The sequence below is a fragment of the Myotis lucifugus genome, unplaced genomic scaffold (genome assembly GCF_000147115.1).
Source record: "Myotis lucifugus unplaced genomic scaffold, Myoluc2.0 scaffold_115, whole genome shotgun sequence".
NCBI classification, from domain to species: Eukaryota; Metazoa; Chordata; class Mammalia; order Chiroptera; family Vespertilionidae; genus Myotis; species Myotis lucifugus.
The window spans coordinates 2,019,582-2,045,075 of NW_005871163.1; the positions used below are offsets into that span (position 1 = coordinate 2,019,582).

At 46.5% G+C, this 25,494-nt stretch overlaps 2 protein-coding genes across 5 annotated transcripts in view; one reads left to right on the forward strand and one right to left on the reverse strand.

Annotated features, from left to right (window-relative positions):
• The first annotated feature begins 1,718 nt into the window (after positions 1-1,718).
• Positions 1,719-5,993, forward strand: OAZ2 (ornithine decarboxylase antizyme 2). The gene is given in 5 exon segments (XM_006109877.3): positions 1,719-1,853; positions 1,855-1,935; positions 3,151-3,326; positions 4,382-4,467; positions 4,724-5,993. Coding segments are annotated over 5 exon segments (609 nt in total). The 3' UTR covers positions 4,855-5,993.
• Positions 5,994-11,308: 5,315 nt separating this feature from the next.
• ZNF609 (zinc finger protein 609) overlaps positions 11,309-25,494 on the reverse strand; it is a 204,901-nt gene continuing 190,715 nt past the window's right edge. For 3 of the 4 annotated variants that reach the window (XM_014459781.2, XM_006093399.3, XM_014459782.2), the window contains 7 exons: positions 20,465-20,552; positions 16,801-19,141; positions 15,135-15,501; positions 13,157-13,332; positions 12,713-12,929; positions 12,204-12,282; positions 11,309-11,552 (listed from right to left, as the gene is read on the reverse strand). In XM_014459781.2, coding sequence (XP_014315267.1) covers positions 12,209-12,282; positions 12,713-12,929; positions 13,157-13,332; positions 15,135-15,501; positions 16,801-19,141; positions 20,465-20,552 — 3,263 coding nt within the window. In that variant the 3' untranslated portion in view covers positions 11,309-11,552; positions 12,204-12,208. The remainder of the gene's footprint in view (positions 11,553-12,203; positions 12,283-12,712; positions 12,930-13,156; positions 13,333-15,134; positions 15,502-16,800; positions 19,142-20,464; positions 20,553-25,494) is intronic. The other variant, XM_014459780.2, reaches the window with a different exon arrangement.

Consider the following 25,494-nt stretch of genomic DNA (forward strand, 5'->3'; position numbering starts at 1 on the left):
AAGCAAGCCAGCTTTTTTCCGAGGCCCGAAGTGGTCACTAGGGAATGAGAAGGAAACAGTGTCATGTGGGCTGTGCGTGTGCCTTTGCTTGGGGGAAATCCTCTCCCTTAACACACTGGAAGGGGGGATTATTAACAACTCATTGTCCCTAGTAGAAAATAAATCCCATCCTTGAAAACAGTAGCATAGTCCTTAGTCATGCCCCTTTTCTTAGTATCTCTCAGTGAGGCCAAGAGTGGCGGGAGATGAGAATGCCCTGAGACTTTCCGGAGGAGGCAGGAGGTGGTACATGTGGTTGTCACCCGCAGGTATTGATGTTTTTCTGGGCCCACTGACACTGCGCCCTGGGAATGTCATCTCCCAATGAAACTTCCAAGTATAATTTCAGGCCCCCTGTTGAAATCCTTGAGAACAGAGGAGCCAAGCTAGAGTAGTGATGGGTTTGGACTTCCTGTCTCAGCTGGAATGCTTACACAGGTCTCTGAGGGTCTCAGGGGGCTGGTCCTCTGGTTATTGTACCATTGCCAGATTAGATGTGAGTTCAGCTTTGTCACTCTGAGCCGAAGTGAAAACCCCCAGTCTGGCATGCAATGCCATATAAAGCAAAGGACAGAATGAAGAATGGTGCCTCATGTTATTTTACCACTGGTTTTCAGGGGGGAAGAAAGCCTTGATTTATAGCATTTGTTGATTTCCGGGGTGTAATACTTCCCGATAGTTGATTCAAGCTGCCAACGTGACATCGTTAAACACCCAGCTGGGAAGAGATGTGCACAGTCGGGTGAGCTGGCTGAATCATGGTGTACATGCACAGACAACTCACCTCTTGCATTGTTTCACTTGCCCTTGGCCTGTGGACTGAGCTACAGGTCAGCCTAAGGAGCCATTAAATTGGATTCAAAGAAGGCAGTGGAGCAAATTTGGAGCCCTGTTGGGTCCACCTAAAAATCATGGTGGCCAGTAAGGGCACGTACCTCGAGATGATTATTGGCTTCCAGCATGTGCATCTCTTCCCAGCAATCTCCCACCCCCTAATATATACACACTTGAGTATCCATTCTGACCATATAAACGTTACCTAAACTCCCATGCCAGGTCAGATTCTAGCAAAGAAAGGCAAGGAAGCCCAGCATTTGATGGCATACCAAAATGCCATAATATTCAAGATACCATAATACCCTGTACTATGGTGCACCTCCTCTCTGGGAGCCAAATCCCTGGATGTAATTCAGTTCTCAACCCTAGGTGGATTTGGGTAAGTTATTTCTGTCCAGTTACTCTGTTTAGATCAGGGAGGAGGCCATCATTGGAAAAGTGGCCTTGGGAGTTCCTCAGTGTGTGGTACCCAGCCCACGTGACTCCTGAGGCCCATATTCTCTCCAGCCTAAAGTAATTGTGTAGGCTTTGTGATTTGGCCATGTGGGTTGCTGAGACCCTGCTGGGTAAGGAAAGGGGCTGCTGGAGGGTATAGGGCTCAGCCTAGCAGGCAGGCCAGGATCTGGTTCCTCCCAAGGTCTGCAGCACCGACATCTGTTTGGTGTTTGACAGGTGCTCTTCTGGTCACATATCCAGCTGGACTCCCTGTGCCTCTGCAGGACGGTGGGTTCCTGCCCTTTAAGAGCAGACGTAGTTCTGAAAGCTGAAGCCTTAAGGACTGGCCCAGTGGTGTAGCCTTAGAGCAGTTGCTTAGGGAGAGCCAGGGCAGGGATTGGGGTGGGATGTTGGTTAAATCTTTACGTCTTGGTGTTCACTCTCTCACATTCTCCATCTCTTGCAGTAGTATTTTGCCTTTGAGTAACTGTCCCCAGCTCCAGTGCTGCAGGCACATTGTTCCAGGGCCTCTGTGGTGCTCCTGATGCCCCTCACCCACTGTCGAAGATCCCCGGTGGGCGAGGGGGCGGCAGGGATCCTTCTCTCTCAGCTCTAATATATAAGGTAAGGAGGACCCTGGGGCAGAAGGCTTAGAGCAGAGCCTTCTGACTCCATTGCGCAGTTGCTTAAGGACAGCAATCACTTCCCTTAATCCGACTCAGGCCAGGCCAGTGGGGAGATTGGGAAGGACTCTGAACTGTGGCTGCCATGTTGCTTCTGGGGAGTAGTAGAAGAATATCTGCACCAAGCAAACACCCTGCCATCTTCTTGGCGGTCAGCACTTTAGTGCCGGTTCAGGGTCTGGAGTAGGAAGGGTGCGAGAGCTCTTGCAGGTGCTACTCCTTCCTGTTTCTCTTGAGAAATACCAAGGGCCAGGAGGAGCAGTTTTCCCGTTGTCTTCTTTATTTGCCATTCTCACTGGTACCTTACCAGCCTGCTTGGGAAGGGGGGGCACGGGGGAGGTTTATGGTAAGGAGAGGGCGCCTTGCATCTCAATAACCTGTCACCCTGGTAGCATGGCACAGTCCAGGGGCTTTAGAGAACCCTGAGAATCTGCCTGGGAATGATCTGGGCTGGGGCAGCCAGCCCTTTGCTGGCTTTTGCTCTCCTGTGATTGAGGCCTAGAAGTTGGTTTAGCTTCACCCTAAGACTGACATTGAAGGGTAGGGTAGCAGGGCAGCTGAGTGTTGGTCTCCTGAGATTGTGGCCAGGAGACACAACATGGACCCTGCAGTCTACCTGGAAGCAGGCTTTGGTTAATCTGGTCCCAGTCACGCCTCACACATACTTTGTTTCTAATGTCTCTCTTTCAGAGGGAAGGAAAAAAGTATGATGTTGCGGGGGGTTTTGAGTTAGGGAGACCTGGTTAACTGTGCCATTACTTACTGTGGAGCCTTGGGTCAGTTGCTTAATTGTTCTGGACCCCTAGTATCTCATATTTAAAATGGGGATATTATATGCCTACTTCAAGTGCTGCTTGTGGTCATTGACAAATGGGAAAGCACTTTGCACAGTATTTGGCATCTAGTGGGCACTTGATAAATATTTCCCTTCCTATCATGTTGGCTTTTAGCCAACATCACCTAGCCTTAGTGCCTAATGAGTGATGGCTCTGTTTAGCTAGCATGGCTCTGTTTAGCTCTATATTTCCATGGTGCCCTCAATCCCATGCTACCCTGAGATTGACCATAGGGGCCTCTCAGCACCACCTGGGTAAGGGGAGCCTACGATGTGGCCAGAAACAGTAGTAACATGGTCCCTGGACTAATCTCTTCCCAGGACGAGAAGCTCACTGTGACCCAGGACCTCCCTGTGAACGATGGAAAACCTCACATCGTCCACTTCCAGTATGAGGTCACCGAGGTGAAGGTCTCTTCCTGGGATGCAGTCCTGTCCAGCCAGAGCCTGTTTATAGAAATCCCAGATGGAGTATTAGCTGATGGGAGCAAAGAAGGGTAAGGAGCAAGGGCTGGGGGAAAGGAAGGAGCAACTGGGGAAAGAGGTCCCATTCCAGAGAAAGGGATATGCTTATTGGGGAGAACAGAGCAGTAGGGAGTCTGCCTTCTTTCCTAGCTCTAGGCCTCCCAAGCAGATACCATTTTGAAACAGGTTATTTTTAGCCAGTAAAACAGGCCTGCTCTAGGTTATAATTAAAGCAGATCATTATCACATTAACCAAATCCCTGTCATTAATCACTCCATGGTTCACACTTCCCAGCAGACATTAAATCCTCCTTGAGCCACCATACAGTGGTGCAGTTCAAAAGGCCAGGAACCTCAGAGAGCCGATGGGCTTTCATTGTATGGGCGAGGCCCTCCAAGCAAGTCAGGTGTGTGAGAAACAGTCCTGAGGACAGAGTTCTCTTGAGGAACTCCTTTTTGGCAGTGTTAGGGCTCAAGAGTCCCTCTCAGTGGCAGGTAGTCATGATCAAACTTGGCAACTTTGGAAGGCCCCTGAAAAACTGGGTTCTCTTCCCAGGCCCCACACTGTCTTGTGAATTGTATTAGTTAAGTTGGTCAGAGGAAGAACCCCTATTCCAGGAAGAGATAATCCAGTAACATTTTTCTTTTTCTAAAAAATTAATCCTTACCTGAGGATATTTTTTCCATTGAGTTTTAGAGAGCGTGGAAGGAAGGGGGAAAGACAGAGAAACACCAATGTGAGAGAGACATATCGATTGGTTGCCTCCTGCAACGTGCCTCAGTTGGGGCTGGGGATTGAGCCTGCAACCGAGGTACGTGCACTTGACGAGAATCGAACCCAGGACTCTTCAGTTCAAGAGCTGATGCTCTAACTACTGAGCCAAACCAGCTAGGGCTCCAAAAACATTTTTCTTAAAGATTGTAGCTTATTTTTTCTGAATTCAGAGCTCTTGGGGTCTTGAAATAGGAACTTTCTCCCTGAAGTTTCTCTATACTGTGGCTGTAAGCCTCAAAAAGCCTTTTTTGTGAGTAGTGGGTGGGAAGTCTAGAGAGGTGGTAGTGGGCCTGACTTCTTTCCTTCTTGCAGATTGTTAGCACTGCTGGAGTTTGCGGAAGAGAAGATGAAAGTGAACTACGTCTTCGTCTGCTTCAGGAAGGGCCGGGAAGACAGAGGTGAGGGGTTAAAGCAGCCTGAGTCCTACTTCCCAGAAAATGGGGTCTAGGGAGGGGGAAGGGGGTTCCTATACAGTGAGGTGGGGCCCTTGAGTTTGCTACATAAACTTGGGCAGTCATGGAGGGTAGTGCCCAAAGGGTCTTTTAGTCAAGGACTAGTGCTTATTCATTCCATTTTTGTTGGGGGTTTTTCCTTCATTTGACCCTACCTTTGTGTTTCTTATTAAAATCCTTTTTACACTCTTATCTTTTGCAGCTCCACTCCTGAAGACCTTCAGCTTCTTGGGCTTTGAGATTGTACGTCCAGGCCATCCCTGTGTACCCTCTCGGCCAGATGTGATGTTCATGGTTTACCCCCTGGACCAGAACTTGCCCAATGAGCACTAATGGTCAGAGGATGCTTTGCCCAAGAGCCACAGTGGGGGAAGAGGGGAAGTTAGGCAGCCCTGGGACAGAGGAGGGGGCTCCTCGCTGTCTAGGGAAGGATGCTGAGGGGCTCAGGGTGAGGGTTGCCTATTGTGTTCTTGGAGTTGACTCGTTGAAATTGTTTTCCATAAAGAACAGTATAAACATATTATTCACATGTAATCACCAATAGTAAATGAAGATGTTTATGAACTGGCATTAGAAGCTTTCTAAACTGCGCTGTGTGATGTGCTCTATCTAGCCTAGGGGGAGGACATTGCCTAGAGGGGGAGGGACTATCTGGGTCTGGGCCAAGACCTGGAGGGTTGGTGGGTAGCACTGTCAGGCTCAGGCTCCCCAGCTATTGGGCTTTCTTTTTGGTTTTTAAGACTTGTGTATTTTCTTTCCTTGCTTCCTTCCTGTTACCCCAGGGGCTCCTGAGTATAGGCTTTGCAGCCCCATGAGCAAAAGTGTCCTCGAGTTGTTTTTTGACACTCCACCTGGGCTTCTCTGTGTGCATTTGTGTCCGGCCTGGAGAAAGCAGGTCTGACCCCCTCTTTACAGCTTAGTGTTTGTTATTCTGGCATTTGGTTAAACTGGCTTAATCTGTTAAATGTTATCAGTGCATTTTGAATAGGGGCATTCAAGTTCACTCCCACCACCAGGGCTTTCTTTGGGGTGCCTGGGCCCTATAAAAGACTAGCCAAACTCCAATTCTCAGATCATGGCCAGGAGTTGTTGCTACTGGCTGCATGGCCTAGGCCCCAGCATCTCTCCTTCCTAGGGTCACAAAGAGCAGAGAGGAAGAGGAATAGCGACTCAGGGCCTGGGGATTGAGGGGGGAATCTGTTCCTAAGGACTGGATGCCTCTGCCTGGCTGATGTAGTGCTAACTGTACCTCCCCACCCCACAATAGGTTCTGAATAGTGCCTGAGACCCTGCTCCACAGGGCCTGGGGGTGGGACTGGGGTAGTAGAGGTGGCCTGCCCTTTTCTGTTTTCAAGGTACAGCTTGTTCTAAGGGGAGAGGAGGGGAGAGAGATCTAGTCTGGGTGAGGGGGATGGGGGTGCCAGGGTGGCAAGTGTGTTGTGTTACAGTGTCAATAAACTGATTTAAAGTTGTGGTTGGTCTGTTTTTTATTCCTGCACCAGGACCAGCTTCCCACCACTACTGTCTTTCGAGTCTAGAGCCTGACCTCGTAGGGGCGTGATGCATGCTTCTCAGGTAAAAAGCTGCAGTGCGCCAGGACAGATGGACCGGCCGTCTCTGAACTGAGGTCTCTGGAGCCACATTACACTGTAAAATGTGGGGTTGCTAGGAGTCTGGGACATACTGCCAGAGCCCTTAGAGAGTCAGGTGTACACAGCAGCTTTGTTCAGAATAGAGGCTATACACCCAGGAGTCAAGTTCTTCATAGGTCTTCCTTTTGTATAGAAGGCTGGGTCCTGAAACCAGGTTCTGGCTTTTGCACCGAGCTGACATTCCCATTCCTGGAGGTGTCTGAAGGAAGCAGCACACGCCTTCCTTAGGAAGATGGTTTTCCCCACTTTGGAGCCCAATGCCCTGAGGCATGGCTGCCATTCTCCTGATGGAGGCATACCCCCAGTCTGATGATGAATAAGCTCTCAGTGGCATTGAAAGGGCCACTTCACATATGACCTCTTACGGCTTATTACCATTTCTTTCCTCTTCTGTTTTCTCAGGTGAAGTGTGGGCCTGTTCTACCTCCTAAAGCTTTGGACCTATCTGCTGCTGAACTGTGGCTGTCTTTACTTTGAGTCTTTGGCCCATTTTAATATTGTTCTTTGTGAGGCTTGTTTTCACACTGGGCCAAGTCATTAACCTTGGACCCTACCTGTGCTAAGCTATTCATTAAAAGAAGTGAGCTTAGCACCTTCACTCCTCCACAGTGATTAGTGGAAGGTCAGCCTAGAGACATTCAATTGAAATAAGGACCTGAAGATGTCTCCACTGAGCAGATAACCCCTAGAGGCAGCAAAAAGGCAGTGACTGAAACACACGAGATTTAGAGCAGATCTACGTGAATGCTAACAATGGCCAAGTTAATGTAGGCAGTTCAGGTTTCAGATGTTAAAGTCAAACCCAAGGAATCTACAAGACAGGTGAAAAACCAAGACAAGACTCGGCCCTTTATTATCCCCAAAGCTAGCAGAGTGGACAGGAAACACATCAGATTTTGCTGCCATCTACTGGTGGATCCTCTTAAATACAGCCAGAATTGAATAAAATCAGAAACCCAGACACTCAGTTAAGATTTCCCTTGCAAAAAGATAAGGCCACTAAGAGGAAAGAAACATAGGTGCCCAAAATCTGCACTCCAATTAAAACGCAACTTAGAAGGTAGACTATTTTGGGGGATGATGGAGTGGGGGAGGGGAGATAATGTGAAAGGCAAACTAGTCTAAATTTAAGAACAGGGACATTAAAAACTTTATTCAATAAATACAAATAATTTAAAAATATACTTCAATTCCAAACTCAATTAAGAAAAGGAAGCAGCAAGAAAGGGGGAAAAACGGGGAGGGGAGGAGAAAATCATGGAAAGGAGAAAGTTCAAGAGGTGGAACAATGATTTGGTTGGGCTGTTTCAGAATGTACCACCCTTTGAAATTCTGATCAAATGCTCTTGACCCATAAACATTTAGGGCTTGTTCTGATCGGGTGGGCAGCCATAGGAATCCACCAGCAGGGAATGATTCTCTGGTATCTGGATTAGAGCACCCTGGAGGCTGGCATTGGGAGGTTTTTTCTGTTCTAACTCCCAGGCAGGTTGAAATAGTGCAAACTCTTAGGCAAAGAGCTCCCCGCTGCATAGTTTTACAGGTGAGTGTCCAAAACCAGGGTTTCTGGGATGCCCCAGAATACCCAGGAGTCCAAAGCCACTTGGGTGAATGGGATCTAAGGGGAAGGAAGACAGGAGAGGCCAGGGCACAGGTTAAAGCTCCTGGGTAAGGCAGTGGCCAAGCTGGAAAACACTGCTGGGCAGGAAGGATTGCGGAGTAGGTAGTCTGGACATGGGATTCAACAACTTGCCATCAGCCAGGGAAGGTGGAGCTGAGGATGCATATGGAGCAGGACCAGGAAGATAAGGAAAGCTGAGAGAGAATGGAAAGGTGGGGAGGAGGGAGGAGGCGGCAGCTCAGCAGCAAACTCCAGGAGAAATAACCAGCAGCCCTCACAGATTTGTGATTGTCTCTTAAAAAGATTTATTTTTCTCTTCTTGCCTGAATGTACAAAGGCAAAAAGAGTACAGTTTGTATATATATATATTTATATATATATATATATATAAAAAAACAAGGAACTTGGTAATGTACACTTTACATAAGGGAAGAATCAGGAAGACTGAAATTAAATCCAACAGAGCAACGCCAATGGAACAAAAGCTATGAACAGCAACACTGCCCCTCCAGCCCGGGCCTCCAGCTCGCCCCAACCTGCTCCCAATGGGGGCTGAGCACCAAGGCAAGCGGGTGGGCTGGGGCAGGAGGGGCTGGGATGGGGTTTGGGAGGGGCTCAATCCCAGGAGGGGCCCATGGCAGAGGATCGTCAGAAAACTTCCTGGGATGCCCAAGTAATAAAACAAATGATAAAGGCCCATAATTATGGGGCCAACTAGCTGCCCAGTGGAGTCTTGGGGGCATCAGAGTAGACAGTGGGATGGTGATAGGGTATATGGATAATTAATGACATGGGTGACCTCAAAGCCCGTATAAAATAACTCTTAGCCCTTCTGCAGTCTTATCCTCCCACTCCTGAGGCCAAGTCTTCCCACACTGACCGTGGAGCCTGGAGAGAAGAGATTTAAGAATCACCACTTCATTTCATGGGGTGCCCTCTTAACCCTCCTGCTTGTGGTCCTCTGACCTTGAGATGTGTGGAGAGGATGACATAAGAGAAGGACATTGCATACATGTTCATATACATGTACCAACGGGGAAAGAGGCTGAATGAGGAAGAAGAGGATGTGAATCTTGAGCAGCAGCTCTCCAAGCCTTGGCTGTCTTTCCCTCTAGCTTCTCTGTGGGGAACCTGAAGAGATGTCCAGCAGAGGCCTGGGCAGGGGTGGCGCCAAGAGCGCCTTGGTCTGGTGGTCTGGGCCCTTAGCAGCCACCTTTCCCAGCCTATGCTTTTGGAGTGGGGTGGGGTAGAATGGGAATTCTTGCTCCGTGTCTTGTCCCTCTGACCAGGTCATGGGTGCCACAGGTACCCTCACTTGTGTTCCTCCTTCCCATGTAGAGAGGCTGGAGGTGGACAGCAAATCCTTCACTCGGCACTCGTCAAGGATCTGTTTCCTCTATTGCTGCTGCTGCTGCTTTGTGCTATTCCAGGGAAGGAAGATTGGACCTGGCAAGGATCTGAGAGCAGGGGGATCAGGGATCAGGAAAAGGCAGTGCTATTCTGCCATTCCTGGGCAGCTCAGCTCCCACTCTTCAAGGGAGACTTGGATATAAGGATCCAAGAGCCAAAAGTTTTATAGGGGAAAAGAAAACAAAAGAAAAGAAAACAAAAGAAAAAGCTGTTCCCTTCTGTAGAACCCAAGGCTGCCCTGCTAATTCGAAATTTCTTCTCCTCTGTGTTACAGAACAAAGTGGAAAGGGCAGGAATGCAGACCATGCCTGCCTGAAACGGTTTCTTTACAATATGTACAGATCACGCTGCAAGCCAGCGCCACAGTTACAAAACACACAACAGTATTTAAAAACAAACAGGAACAGAGACAGGCCCTTGGCTTCACCCCACAGGAGTGTGGGAGGGCATAATCAGGCTGAAATTCAGTCATCCTCTTAGTGGTGACTCAGGTTAGGTGGGGTGTCACTTCCACTGTTCAGAGCACTGCCCACTGGGGCAGCAGGAGGCAGAGGGAATGATGGAGGAGAGGGAGGCTTCTTGGGGGCCTGCTAAGAGGTCTAAAATGGTGAGATTTTTGGATGGGCTCAGAATCCAACTTGAATAAAAACAAGAATGTGAAACCTAGAGGAAAGGTCTATAGGTCAGAGGGGCTCCTCTTGGGCAAATGACCCTAAGCCTCTCTAGAGTAGGGCTCTGGGACCTTGGAAAGCAGCCTTTGCTGGACATTGTGCTAACTGCCCTCCACCTCCATGCCCCACACTGTCAGAGCCAAGTACCTGCTTTAAATGGTCACTTTTGGCACTCTGGTCACTAATACCCCTGTGTAGCCTAGGCTGGTGTCTGTCAGTCTTTTTTTTCTGTCAATCCAGGTCAAGGACAGATAGGAGAGGAGAAGAACAAAGGGATGATACCTCAAAAGCAAAGTAAGAGCTAAAGCTTCCCACCCCATGGGGAAGAAGTGACTCCAATAAAGCTACCAAAGCATTGTCCCTTCCCAGTACAAAGAGCACAGAGCCTGGACTGAGAGAGCAGAGAAATGTCTGCTGCCTCAAAGCACAGCTCCCACTGAGTACACTCTGTGGCTCAGAGGAGTAATGGCTTGAATATGTTACCCCAGGTCTAAAGAACACATAACCTCCCATGGGCAGTGTCTCCTAAAACAAAAACGTGTGTTACAAAGACACGGCTCATATTGGCACACATGGGGTTATAGACTGAGCTATATAAAACCATATACTTGTATACAGAGGAACCTGGCTGTATATATTTGTGACCCTAAATGATGGCTGAATGGACAGGACATTTTTTAAGAACTGCCCCCCGGGCCTTGCCCTGAGGACCCCTGGCAGACTCCGAAGCTCCCCAGGCCGGGGAATACTATTATACCTGCCTGAGTCTTAAGAGCCAAGCAGTGGAAAAGAAGAGGAGAGATCAGTGTGAGAATCCCCCTGGGCACAGGGGTCAGGAGGGAAGAGAGAAAGGGCCAGGTGTTGAGGGCTAAGAAGCAGCAGGACTTAGTGGGGATGCAGTTCTATTTCACAGACTCCATTCATGCTCCAGCTCCAGCTTACTCCCAGTACCCCTGGGGAGCCCTGTGCTGGTGTGGGGACCCCCAGCCCTCTGCCTGACCAGCAGCCCAAGGCCATGCTGGGCAAGTACCATGGTCTTCTTTTCCAGGCTGGGCTCTGAGCATTTATATGTGCTCATGTGAGAGGGGAGAAGTCTTCAGGTTTGAAGACCTTGTTTTCACAATTATAGAGAAAACAGCCCCCAATTTCTTTCCTGAGATTCTAATTTCTCCACGTGCTGTCAGTTCCCAGGGCTCAAACCACTGGGGAGATGCAGGATCTGGTGGTGGTGGTAATGATGGTGAGAGGGAATGGCTGCTGTGCTGTCTTCAGACCTTACCCAGTGCTTGGGGGTCCCTCCCTGGGGGGGCTGGTACTCCTCCGGCAGCTGACCAGGGGCTGGGGAACAGAGCAGTGACTTCTCTGGGCTGAGGCCATGTTTCCCTGGTTGCTCCCCATGCCTTCATCTCCACAGAGGCCACAACAGTCACAAATGTGGCCAAGAGAATAAATATTTTTGCTAAGTACCAGCTCTCCAGCTTCTGAGGAAGAGGGAGGGTGGGGGAGTCCGGGACCTGGTGGAGGCGAGATAGCCAAGGGTCTGCCTTCGGTCATGGTGGGAACACGGCAAACAGGATGATCAACACCATTTAACTGATGTATTAATGGCACCTCCAGCACCTCCTTGGGTGAGCCAGTCTGGCCCGTGAAGCTGACTTTATCCCGGCACTTGGTGTTCTGTAAGGGAAACATGGACAGATAACCAGGCACTCAGCGGCTGGCACAACAACCACAGGGTGGCGCTCCAAGAAAATGAACTGTGGGGGAGGCAGCTACTGCTGCTACTGCTCTCCCTAGACCAGCGGTTCTCAACCTGTGGGTCGCGACCCCTTTGGGGGTCGAACGACCCTTTCACAGGGGTCGCCTAAGACCATCGGAAAACATATATAATTACATATTGTTTTTGTGATTAGTCACTATGCTTTAATTATGTTCAATTTGTAACAATGAAAATACATCCTGCATATCATATTTACATTACGACTCATAACAATAGCAAAATGACAGTTATGAAGCAGCAACGAAAATAATTTTATGGTTGGGGGTCATCACAACATGAGGAACTGTATTAAAGGTCGCGGCATTAGGAAGGTTGAGAACCACTGCCCTAGAGGATGTGTTCCACAGCTCCTCTTAGAAGCACGTGGCTTCACGGGAGACTTGTACTAGACTCTAGTAACTAGAGGCTTGGCCACAGTTCCACCATTTCCAGACTGCTGACCCCACACAGCTATCCCTCACCCAGGCTCCACAGATACTCTGTGACCCACGATAGTTGTGATCAACTATCTCTACTCTATGTGCTGCCCCAAATGAAAAATCACTTACCGTTCTCACCTCCGGGGCGGTGGGTAGAGTGAGGGAGTTGAGCCTTGCTGGCTGGCCACAATGGCTGTGGAAGAAAGCCCTGAGTGAGGAGGAGGACATGTTAGTGTAGCGCTCCCAGAACCTTTGATCTAAGCACTTTCTCTTTACCAGCTGTGTGGGGAAGGGAGGAGTTTCTCCTTACTTTCCTAACTCTATTGAGTTTTGGGGTGCTGACAGAAAAAAAGTGTAATACTTGGCCAGATACAGTTGCTAGGGATAGAGAATAAGGCTCCATTTTTCAGCTGCTTGTTTCTCTTTGGCTGTGGGAACACCTGTTCCTTATTCTTCTGAATATGAAAGCCAACTTTCTGGAGAAGTTTGAGAGTCCCCAAGCTCCAAGGGAGGAAATACATGTCATATGCTTTAATGATGGTCTGCAGGAGGCTAGGATTCTGATTCTTGCCAGGGGCTCCTTGCTGTGGACAACTGCTATGGAGTTTAAAAGGCAGGCAGTGGGAAATGAGGCTTACCTGCTGCATAGGGTAAGTTGTACTGTGCTGGGAGCAGTGAGTACCCCAAGTGGTGGTGGTGGTGGTGTGTGGACATCAGGCGCTGGGAAGGAGAGGTGCGGGGCCGGTCTACACTCCTATCACCGGCACCTGCTCCTCCGATGCTGCTACAGCTGCCACCACCCCCAACCACCCCACAGCCTCCCCGATCTCTCTCCTGAGAAGTTTTATCACTTATCTGGAAAGGAAAGCAACAAAAAAGCACTATTGTGAGACACACACGAGAGCAAGATGCCAGAGCCCACATCACGACTCCTCAAACATGCAGGACACCTAAGCATCAAGCGGTGCCTGGAGGAGCCAACTGCACTGTGGTTAGGACCTGACCTTGTCCACCTTCTCCCGGACCCCGATTTCAGCCCTATTGGTCTTTGAGACCAGCCAGTGTAACTGAACTTCCCTTACCGTGGGAGACTTGCTCTTGTAGTGACTGGCGTGCTGCTGTAAGATGTCCAAGGCTTTGGACTCTGAGCTGGATTTACAACTGACACTGGGGCTGGCTCGTGCCTTGTCAGCATCTTCACCCCCTGAGACCTTGCTGCCATATGGGGAGAAAGAGTAGCTGGAAGGTAGGTAGGAACCTGGGAAAGGAAAAAGAAAGCAGTCAGGGAGATGGGAGAGGTAGAAGAAACTCTGTGTTAGTGAGCGTGGCTGGGAGGGATAGGCACAGGGATAGTTTCTACCCTGGTGTCTTTGGGCTGAGATGATTAGTTTGTCCTTTCTTTACTGAGCTCTACAACAGGGGTGGGCAAACTTTTTGACTCGAGGGCCACAATGGGTTCTTAAACTGGACCGGAGGGCCGGAACAAAAGCATGGATGGAGTGTTTGTGTGAACTAATATAAATTCAAAGTAAACATCATTACATAAAAGGGTACGGTCTTTTTTTTTTTTTAGTTTTATTCATTTCAAACGGGCCGGATCCGGCCCGCGGGCCGTAGTTTGCCCACGGCTGCTCTAGAGGCAAAATTAGCTTAGGGATATTAGGAACATGACCCGCAGTTACTGGGAATCAATTTCCCTCTCAGAGATTCAGCCTGGACAGGTGAGACTACGAAGTGGAAAAGTCATAGGATATGAAGGCAGATGGCCTTGGGCTCAAATCCTACTACTGAGACTTAACAGTTGGGTAGCCTTGAGCAAATTAACAACCTTTCTGAGCTTCAGTTTCTTCACCACCAAAATGAAGATACCAAATCTTATTTCACAGGGTGTCCAATGGATTAAATAAGATAATGCACATAAATACCTAGGACAGTGCCCAGCCCAGATCAGGCACTCATCCAACAGTACTGTTTTTTTAAAAAAATATATTTTATTGATTTTTTACAGAGAGGAAGGGAGAAGAATAGAGAGTTAGAAACATTGATGAGAGAGAAACATCGATCAGCTGCCTCCTACACACTCCCTACTGGGGATGTGCCGGCAACCAAGGTACATGCCCTTGACTGGAATCAAACCTGGGACCCTTGAGTCTGCAGGCCGACGCTCTATCCACTGAGCCAAACCAGTTAGGGCCCAACAGTACTGTTTTTATAGAGATGAGTAGGGGCAACAGAAGAAAGGAATGAGACAATTTCCTATCTGTCTGAAAGCTTATGTGTCCTTATAATGCTATGCCAGAATATCAAGACTATTTAGGCTGCTCTCCTATAGGGAGGGGCAGCTTGAAGGAGTGACAGAAGTTCTCTCTCACCCCAGAAGCACCACACATAGCTGTTCAGGCAACAGACATCAGTGAGTAGAGTGGAATAAGAGAATTTTCTTCTAACAAGTTAAAAACTCAAACTCCTACTGTGTGTCCCCCAAGAACTCAAGGATGGCAGTGTAAAGAGCTTGTCTTTCCCAAGCTCAGCCTCTTCTAGCTGAACTTCCCCACAATCTGACTTCCAATGCTCTTCCCCCTCCTGCCTTCCAATCTTACAGCTGAACAGGATCTTGTAAATGAATACATGCAGTGTGCTGGTTTGAATGTTATTTGTTACGTGTCTCTCATGCTACAATTAAGCTGTAAGCTCCCTATGTCGTTTGCGTTCTCCACAGTGCCTGAGCGCACTGCAAAATAAAGAATGTGTGTGTAACAAATCCTCGTTGAGGGAAGATGGCAGTGGTACAGAGTTTTACCTTTTGTTATCCATGAAAAGTGACTATAGAGGCAACCTAATAGTGAAGCAAGGGAGGTAGAGGTGGTTCCATAGACTGTAATTAGGGGTCAAAGAGTTGGGTGTAGAGGGGCCACTTCACAGAATGTCACATTCAAAAAAGGGCTGTCGTCTACCTGAGCCCCAATAAGCCTTAGGACTGAGCAAGAAAACTGGATTTGAAATCTCTGCTTCATTTCCACCCGCAGTTCATGGAACACCAGCTGGAAGGGTGGTGCCTACCTGGGTAGTTCTGCATCATCACAGCAGGCATGCCCCGGTAGCTGGGGTGGTTGGGGTCATAGGACTGGCTGTAGGAGTAGCCGTGCATGTAGGGGATGTAGGACTGGTGCTGGGTGAGGGGGGAGGACACAGGCACATGGACACTTGGCCGGGGCTCCTTGCTCCCAAGGCGGGATTCCTCAGAAGTGGGCAGCTTGCAGTCACTACTTGTGCTTTCTTTCCCATCCTCCTTGGGGACAGAGTCCTTATTCCGACTCCTTTCCTCCTTCAATTTGCGGTCCCGCTCCTCTTTCCACCTCTCATCTTCTGACTTGATGTCTGAGTACTTGGCAGGATAAACATATGTCCACATCCGGGGCTCAGCTTCCTACAATCACAGAATGAGCACTGAGTGTTGCACAAATGAAGGAGAGAGAGAGTGAGTGATAGTTCAAGCCCAGGGTCCCAGCAAACACCAAAGCAGACACCAGGGCAGAGAATGCCAGTGGCCGCTATTGATCGTTTACAATGACCTCTGGTCCCTCCTGCTTAAAAAGCCTGACCCCTCCCGGCCTCAAGGGAAAGAAAGAAAGAGGGGGAAAGAAGAGGAAATCTGCCGGTGGGTCTCCTCAGCGAGAACCAGCATTCTGGAGAAATGACTCCCTGAACAGAAGAGGCTGCTCCCTTTCCAAGGGTATTTAGGTTGTTTCATTTCTTCAGGGCAAACTCGGGCGGAAGGTCTAACTGTGGCACCAACAGGGAAGGGAAGACTTTCTTAAGTTTCTTGAGCAGCCCTGGCAGGTATGGCTCATTTGGTTAAGCGTCATCCCATGGTTTCCGGTTCAATTCTGGGTCAGGGCACATGCCCAGGTTGTGGGCTCAATTCCCAGTAGGGGACATGCAGGAAGCAGATGATTGATGTTTCTGTCTCTCTCTCCCTCTTCCTCCTCTCTCTATAAAATCAATAAAAACATATTAAAAAAAGAAAATAAGTCTCTTGAGCAGAGCAAGATGTGAGACCAAGTTCTTGGTTCTAGCTCTTCCTATAAAATATTTTTGCAAGTAACAGTTTGAGTAGTGTACTTCTGGTCTACTCTAAAATATGGACAGATCACCATGAAATCATCCCACAGGAACCGAACACTGGAAGAAACACTGTACTAGGAATCCAGATAGCTGGGTTCCAGTTTTTGTTTTGGGCCTCTCTTGTCAAATGGGAAAAGACCTTTCACTGATGTAACAGTACCGCCCCCCCCCCCACTTTTTCGTTAATTCTCACCGGAGGATATATATTTTTTCCCATTGCTTTTCAGAGAGAGTGGAAGGGAGGGAGGGAGGTTGGGAGAGAAAAACATCAATGTGAGAGAGAGACATCGACTGTTTGCCCTCTGCAGGTACCCCGACTTGGGGTGGGGAGTAAACCTGCAATCCAGGTATGTGCTGCAGACTGGGAATCGAATGAGACCCTTTGGTGCATGGGCCGATGCCCTAAATACTGAGTATACTGATTAGGGCTAAAAGTGCTTTTTGAAAAACATTAAAATGATTTACAAAGGTAAAAATATCCCTAAAATTATAGATTTCTCCTGCTAACCTGTATTCTGTTGACCTCCTAAATCAGGACAACCCTGATTGTGAGGAAGAGAGAAAGACAGACAGTATTTCTATTTCTTCCCAGAACAGTTACCTGTCGGTACCAGAGTATTGGATCCACCTCCGCCTGTCGGCCACACTCAGCACCTGACTTAGCCTCAGAAGCCTCCTTGCCTAGGTGGCTGGCCTCACTCAGTTTCACTTTAATTGTTTCTGGGGCCTGGCTGGGGAGTTTGGAAGAGTCATCTAACTTGGGAATAATGACTGACTTGGCAGGGTCAGCCCCTGGCTCCTTGGCCTTGCTGGGTCCTGACTTCACCAGGTCTGTCAGGCTGGGAGCCTTGGTGAGAGTTGGTGGAATTGACGGCTTTTGCTTCCATTCTTCCTTGAGTGCTGCCTCCCGCTCCTTCAGGCCCAACTCTGCCTTCTTGTCCAGTCCCCGCTGCTGCTGCTCCAAGCTCTGCCGTTTCTGCTGTTCCTCATATTGCTGCCGGTAAGCTGTGTTCGTGCTCAGGAGGTGGGTGTGGTAACTCTGGTCGCTGTAGCCATAGGGGGGCACATAGGCATACTGGTTGTAGTACAGGGACTGCATGTACATGTTGGGACGTTGCTGGATGACAGAGGGCTGCTGACTGGAACTGCTCAGCTCTGGCTTCTTGTCCTCACAGACATCGTTCTTCGCTTTCCCCTCTATGCTCTCAGGCTCCTCATCCTTTTTTGTCTTCAGGGCCTGGCCTTCCACTCCTGCCTGGCTGCTGGGGTTCAGCGTCCCTGGGCTGGACTGTGCGTAATTTGGAGAGTAGTAACTCTCAAAGCCTTGGTAATATGGGGAGTCTTTGCTCTGTGGCTGAGGGGGGAAAAGAGTTTTCTTAGCCCCTTCCTTAACCAACTGCTCAGGGTCCTTGGATTTGACACTCTCCACTTTGCCCTCCCCGTCCTCCCCAGCATCAGAGATGTCGGAGTAGGCAGGGCTGTTGGTTTTGACGGAGCTGGCTTCAGCTCCATTCTGAGTCACTACATGTAAGGGAGTCATGGGCTGGGTAGGGGTAGTGCTCTCTAGGCGGCTACTGCTTCCAATGGAAGGGCTGGGGGCATTGTCTGTGAAGCTGTATATCTTATCAGCTTCAGCCTTGATGCTGGCCAGTCGGCTCTGGTGGGGGTCTGATGAGCCATTTAGGAGCCCCTCCATTTTCATCCCTTCTCCTGACGATTCCCTGAATGGGCTTTTGCCTTCTTCTGCTCGACAGACCTTGCCAGGAGTCAGAGGACTTTCAAGTTCCTTTGAAGACTCCTTCTTTTTTTTGTCTTTCTTTTTCTTATCCTTGGCTGGAGTCAAGGCAGGGTTGACTGTGAAAGGTTCTCCCATCACAGTGGGCTTGGGCTGAATGGGCTTGAGCTGGGGGCTGTTGGGCATGGCTTGGACCACTGTGGTGGTCAAGCCCGAGGAGGAGCCTGGGCTGGCTGCTGTGAAGGTGGCTGTCTGGAAGGTGTAGATTTGTTGTGGGGGGATGGCCGGGGCAATGGGCCGGGCTGACTTTAAGCTCTTGGAAGGCATCTTTTCAGGTTTCAAACAAGAGGGTTTTTTACATTTTTCTTTTTCCATACATTTCCTTTCCAAAGAATCAAAGGCATCATTGCTTGTATCATCCATAACTGACGGTCCATCATCAGAGCCATCATTGGATAAGGCCCCAAGGTCTGTGTCCCCTTCCCCACTCAACTTTTTCTTACACAGACCTTTTGTGCTGAATTTGCTTGAAGGAGAAGGGCTATGGGGCTCTACGAGCCGAACTTTGGGGGTAGCTGAGCGGGCAGGGGACAAGGAACCTTTCTGTGAGGCAGAGGCACCATTGCAGCTCCCGAGGTCTGCATGGAGTGTGGGCTCCTCTCCGTACTCACTGTCTCCATCTGCTTCTGGCTTGCTGTCATCATCTGTATGGGCGTGAGCTTGATGGTACTTAAGTCCATTGATGTGCTTATACTTCTTGTTACAGTTTGGGTGGGGACAGTCAATCAGGACTGGGGAGGGACAGTTTCTATCTAGAACAGTGGGTTCCACCTTGGTCCCAGGGAGGGGGCCAGTGGCTGAGCCCATGGAATTCGTACGGACACGCTTGCTCCCTTTGGAGTCCTCTGAGCTAGAATTCAGCTCCATGTCTGAAAGGGGTTTGTTTTTCCGCTTATTCACTGAGGAAGGGCTGGCCTTGACATCCTCAGAGGTGCTACTGGCAGGTGGGCGGTGCTCTGAAGAATTCTGGCTGCCCCGACGGCCTTTGCTATTGGCTCCTGCTCGGGTTTTGCTGCTGCTGCTGGTCCCTTTGCTGTCAGAGGTTGTTGCTGTCTCATTGACAGGTGTGTTACTGTTGGGACGCATGCGTTTGCCTCTACCCCGACCGTTTCGCATTTCCAAGTCACTGGTGGGAGAGTCACAGAACCTTGGCAAAGGACAAACACAATAGAATATTATTAAGAAGTGAAAACAACTTCAAACCAGTTTAGCTGCAGTCTCCAGAAGAATTGTCCAGATGGTAACTATCATTTTCAATGAATATGATTTGCTAAAGGAACTTCTGAAAGAGTGGGAACTGCAATTAAGTGGTGAGCTCCTAGAATGCTTTCTGCATACTAGCTGTAAATTATTCCCCAACATTTGGGTTCCCCAAAGCCTAGCAAACTTCAAACTAATATTAGGAATAAGCTATAAGGTGCCATTCACTGAAATGCCAATCTTAAGATCAAATTGCAATTTGAAAAGGTCCTTGTGAAACCAACAGTGTCCAGTAGTTTAAAAAAAAACCCAAAATGTTTTTGAGTTTAAACTTTTCAGAGATAGCTACCATCAAAAAGGATCATCAATGAATGTTTGCACACTGATAGTCAGACTCTAATGACCTTTCAGACACGGAGTCTCAAAGTGACTACAGATAGCAGTCAGAATTCAATAATTACAGATGAAGACTTAAGTAGAATCTCCACCCACTTCTACCCAACCCATCAACACCTAACTCATTTATTCTTTTTCTTTTTTTGTGTGTGTGCCCTTGACCGGGAATTGAACCTGGAATTGAACCTGCAACCTTTTGGTCTGTGGGCTGACGCTCTACCACTGAGCAGCACCGACCGGGGCCTGATTAATTTATTCTTGAATGCCAGATAAATATAGTGGCTCCCTTTGTCTCTACACCATAATGTCCTTTAAAAGCTGGGTGCCTTTTATTTTTCCTTCCCCTGTATGGCAAATGCTTTTATTTTATAGAAACACATCTATTATATCTAAGGTGAAAAATACTGCTAGGAGATGCTGTTAATTTCTTAAATTTTTCCCTTTTTTAAAATTAATAATTTTTATTCTTCAATTACATTTGACATATAATATTGTATTAGTTTCAAGTGTACAACCTAAAGCTGGGTGTCTTAAAAACTATCCAACCCTATAGCCCGGCCAGCAGGCTCAGTGGTTGAGCGTCAACCTATGAACCAGGAGGTCACGGTTTGATTCCTGGTCAGGGTATATGCCTGGGTTGTGGGCTCAATTCTGTGTGGGGTGTACAGGAGGCAGCCGATCAATGATTCTCATCATTGATGTTTCTATCTCTCTCTCACTCTCCCTTCCTCTCTGAAATCAATAAAAATATATATTAGAAAAATTAAAAAACAAACCCAAAAAACCTATCCAACCCTACCTGGATAAAGGTATAAAAGATCACTGATTAGGGTGGTTCAGACTAACATAAACTAAAAAGCCGTAAAGTGCTTACCTGGGGGGTGCCCAATCATGCCGTGTGCAGTCAAGAAGTGTACCTACGTATGTCTTGTTCCTCCATGTTACATTCACTACCAACATCCCTGGAAGACAAAAAGACTCAGATATAGACAAGAGAAACCCTATTGACCACCGAAAAGAGTATTTTTCCATTTGAATAGCATTCTGGCTCCTATAGGAGGGTTTAGGAGTAATGTGGGTCCCAATGGGACAAAAAGGATTGGGCTGAAATAGTTCTATGGGAACTGCCCACAACACTACCACGGACCTGTCAGATGGGCAACAGCTGCAAATATTTAATGTGTCCAATTAAGACACAGTTTTATAACTTAAAAAAGATTATGCAGTGTTTCAAACATACTAAAAAATTACAAACAATAACCTAACAAAAACTCATGTATCCACCAATCAATGACTTATTTATAAGATTTTGTGCCATTCAGGAATCATGTTTTTGGTGTAAGTCTAAGAATTCTTTGCCTACTGAAGATTTTTTTCTAGATTTTTTTCCCCTAAAAGTTTTACAGTTTTCTGTTTTAGTCCTTGATTTGAGTCAATTTTTATATGAGATTCTCTCTCTCTCTCTCTCGGTCCATGATGTCCATTTGTTAATTCATGATGCCAAGAATTGATTTGGTATCTTTGCCAAAATCAATTGGTTGTATCTGTCTATTTCCTCATTCTCTGCTCTGTTCCATTGAAGTAAGTGTCTATCCCTCTGCAAATATTACAGTCTCATAGATTACTGTGGCTATATAGGTCTTAAAATCTTATTTTAGAATAATCTTATCTATATCTACAAAATATCTTGCTGAAATTTTGACAGAAATTGCATTAACCTACATTATCAATTTGGGAAAAATTGACATCTTTACTATGTGCTATTTATTTAGATCATCTTTAACTTCTTTCAGCATACAAATCTTGTAGATGTTTTGTTAAATTTACACCTAAGTATTTCATTTTTTTGAGCCATTATAAATGGTATTATTACATTTTTAAATTCAGTCCCCAAATGTTCATAGCTAGTATATAGTAGACATACAATTGAGTTTTGTATGTTTATCTTATATTCTATGACCTATCTAAAATCACTTATTAGTTCTAGGAGTTATTTATTTAGTCATTGAGATTTTCTATGTAGACAATCATGTGATGTGCAAATAAGCACAGTTGTATCTCTTGCTTTCTGATCTGTATGCCTTTTCTTTCCTTTTCTCATACTATTGCAATAGCTAGAACTTCCAGCACTGCGTTGAATAAGAATAGTGAAAACAGACATCCTTGCCTTGTTTCTGCTCTTAGGGGGAAAGCACTCAGTTTTTCATCATTAAGTATAACGTTCAGCTCCATATCTGGAATATAGAGGGAAAACCCAGGGAACTCACCACCATGTTATTACTCAGGTCTTGAGGTCCTTAGCTGGTCTGCCTTCTTTTCTACACCTTTCACTATCTTGTTATATTTGTTTTATATATAATGGACAGGGTTTTTAGTTGTATTTCCCAGTGCGAGAACTAGGAAAAAGTATGTCTATCTTCCTCAAAGTGTAAGTCCTGGTTAAATTTTACTGGTTATCTTTCTTAGTGTTAGTTTTCTATTATATAAAATTTTGTTTTGTAGGCTGTTTTTTTTAAAAAACTTATCCTCACCCAAGGACATTTTTTCCATTGTTTTGAGAGAGTGGAACGAAGGGGTCGGGGGAGGGAGGGAGGGAGGGAGGGAGAGAGAGAGAGAATCATTGATGTGAGAGAGACACATCTATTGGTTGCCTCCTGCACACACCCCTACCTACTGGGGCTGGGGAACCTGCAACCCAGGTACATTCCCTTGACCAGGAATTGAACCCACAACCCTTCGGTCCTGTGGGTTGACGCTTTAACCACCAACCACTGAGCCAAACTGACCAGGGCAGTTTGCAGGCTCTTTTTGAGTGAGATGTTTTTGTTACTGATTTCCCCTTTCTCTGTTTCATATTTTTGCAATTTTCCCCATCTAGTCCCCTAAGGACCTAGTGTGAACAGGTCTTTGAATGGCCTATGCCATTAGAAGAAATTTAGGATATCATAGTTTTAGTCAGTGAACCAGCAGGCAGCTAGACATACTTCTTCCCAACTCCTTAGGCTTCCTTCCTCCTCTATTCAATTAACTAGTTAAAGCCTCCTTTCATGAGGCTGGTTGAGGGTTGGCATCTGACTCCCCTGGCCTCTAGTTCTATCTCTTTAGGAAGCACTTTCAGTATCTAGTTGGTGCTCAGGCACCATTCTCTGTTCCCAGATCTGGAGGAGAGCAGGCCCACAGCTTCAGCCCCAGTGACTTCTGTCTTTTCTATTTTTGATCCCTGGAGATGGTTATTTTGTTTTTGAGCCCAAACATGTTCTTTGATTTTCACTTTATATATTTTACTCCTTGTTATGTGTTTGGACCAGAAGGGATGTGTCAAAAGTTCGAACACGGTCTTTCTGACTGGAAGTCCCGAGGCACATTTTCTATGTAATGTATCTAGAGAATAAGTCTGGAGACTCTAGAGTTAGCCTTCTGTTCATCTTGGTCACACACTAATATAATACTATTTGGGTCAGCACTCCATTCCCAGGGCCTATCTGCAGTAACTCACCTTTATTCATTTTCTTCTTAGATGTAGAATGCTGTCTAAAATTCACTGGACTTGTAGTTAGAAAACCTTAGTCCAAATCCTTGCTCTGCTACAGTGTAATCTTGGACAAGACATTTAACCTCTACGAACCTTAGATTTTTAATCAATACTACAGAATTAAAACAAATAAATGATAAGATTTTAAATTAGATAACTAGCCCATAGTAGGCTTTTATTATGTCAATACAAAGAAAGTGCTTAGATAAAACCATGGAGTACAGGACTCGAGCCCTGAACTCTTGGGCATGCCTTTTAAATAAGACCTTATTTAGCCTCTGTTCTCTTTGGGATCAGATTTTATGATGCTCTGTCATAAAACCAGATCAGAGAAGGGAATTGGGGGGAGAGGGAGGAGGGCATTATCCTTTCAGGAAGTCTCAGTCTGATGAAATTAGGGCAGGAAAGAACTTTGATTTAGTCAATTAGAGTCTAATTCAAACATTTATTGAACATCTATTATGTGCTATGTGTTTTCATACTCATTAGCTTATCAAATATTCACAGCCTTAAATCACTTTTTGAATAAGGCACACCATTAAGAGAAATCAGAGTCCTCCCAACAATCCTGCCATATAGGGGTTGTTAAAGCTACTGTACAAATCAGGAAATGAAAGGCTAAGTAATTTACCAAAGATCTCATTATTTATTAGTGGTCAGATCTTTAAGGCATTACACAGCAATCACTAGTGGATTTTGATTCTTTTTACACAATTTCCTCAAAATGTCCCTTTATCTTTATCTTAGCTAAAAACACACACAGGATTGCAAGGGTGTGGGTGAGGGGCGGGGGGGATCCAGAGGGGAAAAGGACAGGATTCCTATCCCTTCTATCCCTTTCTAGGGTACTGACATCTTAAGGGAAATGGCAAACCTAAGAAAGAAAGCAATTAGGCTAAATTCTCTCTGGCTATTAGCAAGTGAATTCAAATGGATGTCTCCTCCCAGTGATGGGCTGCTCTGATTACTGTATAACCAATTTGAACAGGAACAGAGTCCATTTATTTCCAGACAAGGTAAGACTTAGAGATAGGCACTTCATTAATAAGAGCAGATGAGCACAGCTGTGTATAGAGAACAGGCATACAATTAGAATGTTAAGTCCCACTCTTGAAAGAGCTGGGCAGAAACACATTTATAAATCTGTCTTCTTCCTCTGGTATAATCTGAAAACCTTAGTAATAATGAATGAGCAGAAAAGAAGACAGGTCAGAGAGACTGCTGCAAATGCAAGAGGGGAAAATTCTGTATGGAAAAACAAAATGGAGGCTTGTTTAAATGTCAGAGCAAACACATTTTTCTGAAGTGTAACTCTCTTCCTACAAGGTTCTGAGTTGAGACAGCTGGGAGAATAAGAGGACAGGAAAGAAAAAGCAGGAAAAAAAACAACACTTAACAGACCCAGTTTCTCTATTAGGGGGTCGCTTTAGGGCAGTAAGTAGGCTGAAGAGAAAAATTGGTGTTCATTTCAGAAAGCTTCATATTTTGAATAATGTTCACAAAATAGGGAATGACTTGGCTTATTTGAAGATTATAGTCCTAAAAATAGTAGTAATAATTTGTGCCTTGTGTTTCTCCAGGTAGTTTCATATTTACCAAGGGTCTTACAGACATAATCTCATTAAACATTAAGTTTTAGAGTGCTGAGTAGTACTCCTTCTTAAAAGTGATCACCTGAACCTATTTGAAGAAATAATGACAGAAAACTTCCCCTACCTGGTGAAAGAAATAGACTTACAAGTCCAGGAAGCGCAGAGAACCCCAAACAAAAGGAATCCAAAGAGGACCACACCAAGACACATCATAATTAAAATGCCAAGAGCAAAAGACAAAAAGAGAATCTTAAAAGCAGCAAGAGAAAAAAAGTCAGTTACCTACAGGGGGGTACCCATATGACTGTCAGCTGATTTCTCAACAGAAACTATGCAGGCCAGAAGGGAGTTGCAAGAAATATTCAAAGTGATGAATAGCAAGAACCTACAACCTAGATTACTTTACCCAACAAAGCTATCATTCAGAATTGAAGGTCAGATAAAGAGCTTCACAGATAAGAAAAAGCTAAAGGAGTTCATCACCACCAAACCAGTATTATATGAAATGCTGAAAGGTATCCTTTAAGAAGAGGAAGAAGAAGAAAAAGGTAAAGATACAAATTATGAACAACAAATACACATCTATCAACAAGTGAATCTAAAAATCAAGTGAATAAATAATCTGATGAACAGAATAAACTAGTGAATATAATAGAATCAGGGGCATAGAAAGGGAGTGGACTGCCTATTCTGGGGCGGGGGAAGGGGTATGGGGGGTGCAGGAACCCCCCAACGGAAAAATAGTACACCTATGGACGAGGACAGTGGGGGGGGGGGTTA